Genomic DNA, 7,500 nt, shown 5'->3' on the forward strand with positions numbered 1-7,500 from the left:
TTCTCAAGTTGCTAGTGTAAACGTGGTTTAAATGTTTGTCTATTATATGTCGAACATTCAATGTTAGTAAAACAAGATGTGAAAAAGTGCAATTCACTTGACATGAACATTAATTAGTACATAGTGTAGTATTTATTACTCATGCCCATGCAGTCCTCCTTCGAGGTTGCTACACCACGTGTGCTAGCTGTCACATGTGTATGTCCATGTGGTTGTTATTGGCCTTAACCCGAAGAAGCCACCAACACGTGTGAAACCACGTGGACCTACACACGTGACAGATAGCGCATGTGGTGTAAGTAGCAACCTAAGGAGGACTGGGCACAAGTCTAAGTATTTACATATGGTGATGTATGTTATTGTTTGTTATTGATGAGATGAGAACAATCTGAAAGTAACTTGGAAAAGTTTGGGTTAAACTCAGAGATTTAGCAATGTTGGTTCCAGAGTGGCTTATACTTGTAACCCACCCTGTTATGTAACCTCTAGTTTGTTCCATGTGAGAACAATTGGTTTGTAAAATGCTCAGTAGGTGATGTTCTTGCTTCTAATTGTTACACTTGCAGATACCAAACTAATTGTCATGCATGTGCAACACTACATGTATACATGGACAATAGGGATGTTTTATTTTCAGCTGCATAGTATGCCAAACAGTTGAGCACAATATTCGTGGACAGTTTCATATTTTATATATTCAATAATACACAATGTAATTCAAAGCTACATCAAACTCTGCGTACACACAATAACACACCCACACACCCACACACTGTCTTGGCTCGACAAGTCCACAATACAGCAATAATCTAAAAACTCAGTCTGTTACATCTGTCTTCAAAGGAAGTAGTCAGGTGTACGACGTGTCACATGAGGTTCTCCCCGTCTTGGCGCAGGGTCGAACTGTAGGAATGTGTATTTGAGCCCATCATCCAGCTCCATGAGAGCTGCCTGGTTACCACAACGATAACAATAGTTGGGAGCACTGAAAATTGTGACTACATTGCGTTCATGAGACCAGTTGTAGCCCTAGAGAGACAACACAAATAGGCTCATTTTCACACACACACACACACACACACACACACACACACACACACACACACACACACACACACACATGCAGTCAGTACTAAAGTATGCACTAGTAGTACTATACCTAGCTGCAATCAATACTAAAACTGTTACCGAATTAGAAGTCATCACAAATCTGCCACAAACCAACACCCCACAATGTTCCATCTATCATTTTCATTTTTATGCGTAAGTACCTATAGCAAATGCAAGCTACAGTGAGGAGCACTAACCAACAGACTCAACTCACATCCTCAACAATCCAGTCTTGTATTTTAGCCATACGCTCAAACCTCCCTAGTCTGGACCTTAAGAGATCGGGGCACCTTTCCCAGCATGTAGGAGGCCTTGGGCTGCACATTCCGTAGCTGTCTTCACTTGTAGAGTGTACGAGTAGGTATGGCTTCGAATAAAAAGAAAGCACACCTGCATCAGCTTCGAAACAAAGCTCAAAATCGACATAAACAATGGTCCGTCGCAGAGACACTCCTTGGAGATCTTTCGAATTCCTAAGTCTGCAGTACCAGTTAACGAAACGTACTACGCATACTGTACATAGAACTGGAGTACCAGACCTTTACGTTAGAAAAGTCTGGGATTCTAAGGATAATGTGTGTTACCTCTTTCTATCTTCCAGACATTTCCGGGATCCTGGCAGCAGCTGGTCCCATGCTGCCCGGTTTAGGGACATTCGAGTGTATCCGATATCATCAATATACTTGAGTTATTATTACCCCTATATGATGTTAATGACATGCTATTCAAGATGACCAGCGCAGACCTAGTCCATAGCAACCAGTCCACAAACAAACAGACAGACAAACATAAAACACTCGCGATCCCATTGCGATCGTGATCCAATCGGAATAGCAAGCGTCCATGCTGCACACTGAAAAATGATATCTCCGCCTCTTTTTTGGTATCACGTGACTGATGACCGATGTGTACATGTGGGTTGTTTGCTTGTGGAAAGCGTTGATGAGCGAGAAGGGTTAGATGTTCCGACTACATTCGTAGCGTACACAAAGGTAACGCCCACTATTTTCTAATTGGAATCAACCGATTGCGACTGGATCCACCTCCCGGTGTGGATTAGATTTATCGCAATCCAGTTGCCAGTGTGGACAGGGCATACGTCTATATTCAAATTTGTCTCACCTCCATTACTAGCTGATGAGCTCTCGATATTAACGTCAACCCATTGTTGTGATTGAACGTCTCGGAAATATCCTGCCCAAACGTGTAGCCAGCACCACGAGGCGAAATGCCCCAACCACCTCGGTCGTCTGGATCCGACCAGAGGAGATCGCACATCGGACCCTCGTGCGGTACCTCCTGCATGCGATCAAGAGCCCGGATGTGATCAAGAGTATCAATCGACGGCGACAATCCACCATGAAGGCAGAATATTTGACCATCGATGAGAGCGGTCAATGGCAAATAATCGAACAGATCCGTGAAGTACTTCCACACGTTGGCATTGCCGTACTTCCTCAAACACTCGTCATAGAATCCATAAACCTGAAAGACCAAAATCGACATTCACTCACCCCGTTGCCGTGCGACCGTTGCGCGACGACCCGCCACGCCTACCTACCTGCGTGATCTGCCTGCTTTCGTGATTGCCACGCAGGATCGTAATTCTATGACGATATCGGACCTTGATGGCCACCAGCAGAGTGACCGTCTCGACTGAGTAATAGCCGCGGTCGACATAGTCGCCCATAAAAAGGTAATTTGTGTCCGGAGAGCGGCCGCCGATTCGAAACAACTCCATCAGATCGTGAAACTGTCCGTGCACGTCGCCACAGACGGTGACCGGGCATTTGACGTTCTGTACGTTCGACTCCGACGACAGAATCTCGCGCGCCTTGTCGCACAGCGTCTTCACGTGCTCTTCGCCGAGTTGTTTGCAGTCGTACAGTTGTTCGATCCATTTGTCGAGCTCTTTATTGAACTTGCGCTCCTCCATCGCGTGTGAGTGTGAGAAGACGTCGGACGACGTGACAAATGGCGGACTACAGGTGCTTTTTGCGCAAGCGCGTTGCATGGGTTGCACACGTGACTCGATGGGTTTATCTTTTGCTTCTTGTCGTGCTGTTTTGTGCGTAGCGGGGCTGTGTTTATCGGCTTATGCGCTGTATATAGAAATTGAAAAGCACAGGGATGCCTCCTACCGACCTCTGTGTGACATCAGTGAGGGAGTGAGCTGCACAAAGGCGTTTTTATCAGAGTGAGTGTGTGTGTGTGTGTGTGTGTGTGTGTGTGTGCGCACATGCGTGCGTGCGTGTGTGTGTGTGTGTGTGTGTGCACATGCGTGCGTGTGTGTGCGTGTGTGTGTGTGTGTGTGTGTGTGTGTGTGTGTGTGTGTGTGTGTGTGTGTGTGCGAGAGAGAGAGAGAGAGAGAGAGAGTGTGTGCTAGTGTAGCATGTTGCAGGTACGGACGAGGCTTTGGTATCATCGGCTCATTGCTTGGAAAGGACAGCATGTTGAATCAACCTAATGCTGCCTTTGGAATGATCTTCTATTGTATTTTTATATTTATTGGTAAACTCATTTGTACTGTTTTTGTCCAGTCAACGTCGTCACTAATCTAACCGTTTGGCGGACATTTCAGGTTTGACCAGATCTGCTTTTCTTGAAACTGTTGGTCTCGTGCTGGCCATTGGATCATGCATTGTTTCAGTGTACCTGTCGTATGTGCTCTATTTGTTGAAGGATGTCTGCATAGTTTGTATGGCAACATATATTATGAATTTCCTCCTTATGCTAGTTACAATAGCCAGACGAAATGAACTGAATGGTAAAACAGACAAAAGAGAATAAAAATTTTGAAAATTAATGTGAGTGTATGAATCTTGGGCTGGCATTCCGAGGCCTCGCGGATAATCCGGGTACTCGCATAGACGACTTAACCGTTCCTGCTGACCACAGCAGTATGAAACGACTCTACTCAATCAAGGACAAGGCCTTCAACGTTAAATTCGAGGTCGACGTTCGCTATGAACCTCAAGAGGGCATTGGTAGTGGCTCATTTGGCGTCGTCTGCTCGGCACTCGACACGAAAACCGGACAGAGGGTCGCAATAAAGAAGATCCCGAAAGTATTCGACGTCGTAACGACCGCCAAACGAACCTATCGCGAAATCAAGATCCTCAAACACTTCAAACACGACAACATCATCTCCATACGGGACATCATGCGGCCGCCAGACCTAGAACAGTGGCATGACATCTACGTCGTCCTGGACTTGATGGAGAGCGACTTGCATCATGTTATACACTCGAATCAGCCTCTAACCGACGAACATCTGCGGTATTTTCTCTATCAGACGCTGCGCGGTGTGAAGTACATGCACTCGGCTCACGTCTTACATCGAGATCTGAAACCGAGCAATCTATTGATCAACGCCGATTGCGAATTGAAAATTGGAGACTTCGGGATGGCACGTGGTCTGGCCTCTACCCCGGATGAGCACCGCACGTTTATGACTGAGTATGTGGCAACACGTTGGTATCGTGCTCCCGAGTTGATGTTGTCATTGAGCCACTACACCACGGCTATCGATATGTGGTCTGTCGGGTGTATATTTGGTGAGATGATTGCACGAAAGCAACTCTTCCCAGGAACTAACTATCTTCATCAGTTGCAGTTGATTCTGTCTGTTCTGGGCACTCCCGCTCCTGAATTTGTGAATGGAATTAAAGCGGAGAGAGTGAAGGCTTATCTACAGCAGTTGCCTCATAAGGACCCTGTTCCTCTTGCGAGTGTTCTCCCGACTGCTAGTGTCAATGCTCTCCACCTGCTCACCAGATTGTTACATTTCAATCCAAGTGAGCGAGTGTCGGCAATGGAGGCTTTGTCACATCCATATTTAGCAAAGTATCATGACGTCGACGACGAGCCCGTGTGTGTGCCGCCGTTTGATTTTAGTTTTGAGAATCAGGTAATGACGAAAGACTACTTGAAAAAGGCACTAGAGGAAGAAGTGATGGACTACCACCAGCCGAGACCAGCCGCCGCCGAAGTGGCTTCCAGTATTCTCAAGTCGACTCTTTCTCAAAAGCTAATGGAACGAGCAAAGGCAAAGGCTGTCAAACAGGCTGCAAGTCAAGCGATTCCATTAGAGCAGTCGACGTCTAGTGGTCAAAGTGATAGTCAGATGGATCCGCTTGATCCTGCTGTTACTCGGCAGATGAAATTAGACGCAAGCAAACGCCGTAAACGTGAACGACAGGCCGAGAAAAGGAGACAGAAACGAGAGGCTAACAAAGCAGCCGCCCTTCAAGAAAAACTTCATCCTCCTCTAACTAACGGAGACAAAGAATTGTTGTCTCGTTGGCAGAAGATGAGAGAACAGAAGCAGACATCCCAACCTGCATCGTCTGTCTCTCAACGTCGGCTTGTACCGATAGCTCCAGCTCCTGCTCTACCAACAACTGCCGGAATAATTAATCTGGCATTGGCTGCAATTTCAGTTCCGGTAGGGTCACTGACAGTCGTAAGGAGTGATTCTCAAACACAGCCACTGCTTCCTCTCGATGTAGTAGCCAAGCACATTTCAACCAATGGTCAGTCAATCGGCCAATCAACTATTTCATTAGTAAATTCCACACCCGCTTTTCAGTCAGGGACTGTAACACTTCAGCAGCCCATCTCTACTGCCTCATTTTATCCACCAATGTCGGCATCAAACAGTATGGACACACTGAGTCGGCCTCCTGTTTCTACTGGAACTGTAACAACCGATTCCAATTCTCATCAGTCGTTTGGTGTAGTCACATCTCCAACAGTGTCTAATGGACAAGTTACCTCTACAGTAGATACGAGTCAGTTGTCTGGTGGTGATGATTCGGTATTCGATGAATTACCTTTGCCTGACTTTGATAAATTGTCTCCTCAAGCAAAGCAGTTGCTGGCTCAACTCTCAGTAGATAATGGAGACAGAGAACCCGACTTGATGCAGTTGCCTGATAATTTCTTTGATCTATTGGGTGTTGATACATCTCACTGCGATTTACTAGATCAGCCCTTATTACCTAATACTCCAAGTGGCTATGGAGCAGGCTATGGACTAGGATTTGATGTGGAGGATTTCCTATCACCGACACCAAAGAAGTCAAACACAGGAGATGATCCACTTTTGATGTACGTCCCATCATTGATTGGTTCTGTATTGCATCCATCTATGCATGCATGCATACCAGTAGTTGCTTGTCATTGCTTCTATATGTCAGTCAGTCAGTCTCTGTCTGTCTGTCTATCTGTCTGTTGTCTCTTTGCTCTGTCTGTCTGTTGTCTGTGTGTCTCTGTCGGTATATATTTTTATGTCAGCATTATTCCATTCGAAAATGAATTGAAAATACCAGACCAACAGCCCAAAATGGGCTGCACAATTAAATCTAACTGTGTGTGTCTGTGTGCTTATCTGATAATATTTTTCTACACTAGTTCAACTGCTGTTGAGCAAAGTGCTCCACTGAGTGCTTCTCTACTGAATGACTGGTTGGATGTTAGAAACATATCGCCCGAAGACATGGACGCACTGCAACAGGAACTTGAAATTGGTTCTGATCTTGTGTTCCAAAGAGAGCACAAACACAGTTAAATCTAAATGTACAGATTGTGAACTAAATAGCTAATGATTTATATATACTACATAACGAGATACTTGCTGAAATTATCATTCCTGTGTTTGTATAAAGTGAATAGATGACTATATTTGCTACACTGTACTCACTCACGTTCGTGTCACATTTCCTCTTCTGAGCTTGATTGATCCTCCTGTCTGTCTTGTGTATTGTGATTACGAACACACCAAACCTTGGGAAGACCTACAACAGCACCACCAAACTGCAAGCAACATTGTGGATGTTGCACTGGATTATGCAAGCACAAGACAAAACTACAGCGCAGCATTCATACTAGATGCCACATAGTGTACCAGTCTATAAAATCAAATATTTTGTCGTTTTATTTAACCATTTTAGTCAATTGTGGTTATTGATCAGCTTATAGTCAAATTGTGTGTGAAATACTATCAACATTGTAAAACCTTTAGTCTTACTTTGAGAGTTAAGTATAAAAAAAGTTTTATTTTTCTAGCATTGAATATTGATGCATGAGATCTGAATAAAAAAAGTAAACTAAATCAATGCTCAATGTCACAAAAGCTGGCAAGACAAAAGTCTGTAGTATACCAGTAAATCTGCACTGGGTGATCTCCACACTAACTACAGTAGATTACTTACGGAATTCTGATATCTCTCAAACCATTCCAGTTCTAGCAATGATACGCTATTTGCACAGAAATCACATCACGAGTACTTTCTGTGTGAGCAAACTTCAATACACTTTAACGCTTTAAAGTCAGCACTTACCATTAACGACCAGAGCCAGTTATCTTCCTTCCTATTTATTTCTATC

General features: G+C 44.6%; 5 protein-coding genes across 8 annotated transcripts in view; 3 read left to right on the plus strand and 2 right to left on the minus strand.

Moving 5' to 3' along the window:
- LOC134179726 (translation initiation factor eIF-2B subunit alpha-like) overlaps window positions 1-19 on the plus strand; it is a 3,858-nt gene extending 3,839 nt beyond the window's left edge. For both annotated transcript variants that reach the window (XM_062646671.1, XM_062646679.1), the window contains one exon: window positions 1-19. This exon is cut by the window's left edge and continues 443 nt beyond it. The gene's annotated coding sequence lies outside the window, so the exon portion shown is untranslated.
- A 654-nt stretch (window positions 20-673) lies between these two features.
- LOC134189868 (serine/threonine-protein phosphatase 2A catalytic subunit alpha isoform) lies at window positions 674-3,103 on the minus strand. Its single transcript, XM_062658266.1, has 3 exons — window positions 2,672-3,103; window positions 2,233-2,595; window positions 674-1,029 (listed from the first exon to the last, which is right to left on the minus strand). The coding sequence occupies exons 1-3, from the start codon at window positions 3,044-3,046 to the stop codon at window positions 838-840; spliced, it is 930 nt and encodes a 309-aa protein (XP_062514250.1). The 5' UTR covers window positions 3,047-3,103; the 3' UTR covers window positions 674-837.
- Window positions 3,104-3,130: 27 nt separating this feature from the next.
- LOC134189907 (vitamin K epoxide reductase complex subunit 1-like protein 1) lies at window positions 3,131-3,910 on the plus strand. Its single transcript, XM_062658308.1, has 3 exons — window positions 3,131-3,307; window positions 3,512-3,621; window positions 3,692-3,910. The coding sequence occupies exons 1-3, from the start codon at window positions 3,144-3,146 to the stop codon at window positions 3,898-3,900; spliced, it is 483 nt and encodes a 160-aa protein (XP_062514292.1). The 5' UTR covers window positions 3,131-3,143; the 3' UTR covers window positions 3,901-3,910.
- Window positions 3,911-3,971: 61 nt separating this feature from the next.
- Window positions 3,972-6,682, plus strand: LOC134189899 (mitogen-activated protein kinase 7-like). Its single transcript, XM_062658295.1, has 2 exons — window positions 3,972-6,222; window positions 6,526-6,682. The coding sequence occupies exons 1-2, from the start codon at window positions 4,013-4,015 to the stop codon at window positions 6,680-6,682; spliced, it is 2,367 nt and encodes a 788-aa protein (XP_062514279.1). The 5' UTR covers window positions 3,972-4,012.
- Window positions 6,683-6,767: 85 nt separating this feature from the next.
- The window catches only part of LOC134189880 (uncharacterized), an 8,168-nt gene continuing 7,435 nt past the window's right edge, over window positions 6,768-7,500 (minus strand). For all 3 annotated transcript variants that reach the window (XM_062658281.1, XM_062658275.1, XM_062658288.1), the window contains one exon: window positions 6,768-6,908. In XM_062658281.1, the coding sequence (XP_062514265.1) occupies window positions 6,826-6,908 (83 nt within the window). In that variant the 3' untranslated portion in view covers window positions 6,768-6,825. The remainder of the gene's footprint in view (window positions 6,909-7,500) is intronic.

Source organism: Corticium candelabrum, chromosome 1 (genome assembly GCF_963422355.1).
Source record: "Corticium candelabrum chromosome 1, ooCorCand1.1, whole genome shotgun sequence".
In the NCBI taxonomy this organism is placed as follows: Eukaryota; Metazoa; Porifera; class Homoscleromorpha; order Homosclerophorida; family Plakinidae; genus Corticium; species Corticium candelabrum.

What these genes read in the sequence shown, in the direction of transcription:
- LOC134189907 (XM_062658308.1), top strand. Translation starts at nt 3,144, where the DNA reads ATGGGTTTATCTTTTGCTTCTTGTCGTGCTGTTTTGTGCGTAGCGGGG. An exon ending in ACAAAGGCGTTTTTATCAGA is followed by an intron (nt 3,308 to 3,511) that starts GTGAGTGTGTGT and finishes AGCATGTTGCAG; the next exon opens with GTACGGACGAGGCTTTGGTA. An exon ending in TTGTATTTTTATATTTATTG is followed by an intron (nt 3,622 to 3,691) that starts GTAAACTCATTT and finishes CGGACATTTCAG; the next exon opens with GTTTGACCAGATCTGCTTTT.
- LOC134189868 (XM_062658266.1), bottom strand. Translation starts at nt 3,046, where the DNA reads ATGGAGGAGCGCAAGTTCAATAAAGAGCTCGACAAATGGATCGAACAA. An exon ending in AAAGCAGGCAGATCACGCAG is followed by an intron (nt 2,596 to 2,671) that starts GTAGGTAGGCGT and finishes TTGGTCTTTCAG; the next exon opens with GTTTATGGATTCTATGACGA. An exon ending in CTCATCAGCTAGTAATGGAG is followed by an intron (nt 1,030 to 2,232) that starts GTGAGACAAATT and finishes TTGTCTCTCTAG; the next exon opens with GGCTACAACTGGTCTCATGA.
- LOC134189899 (XM_062658295.1), top strand. Translation starts at nt 4,013, where the DNA reads ATGAAACGACTCTACTCAATCAAGGACAAGGCCTTCAACGTTAAATTC. An exon ending in GGAGATGATCCACTTTTGAT is followed by an intron (nt 6,223 to 6,525) that starts GTACGTCCCATC and finishes TTTCTACACTAG; the next exon opens with TTCAACTGCTGTTGAGCAAA.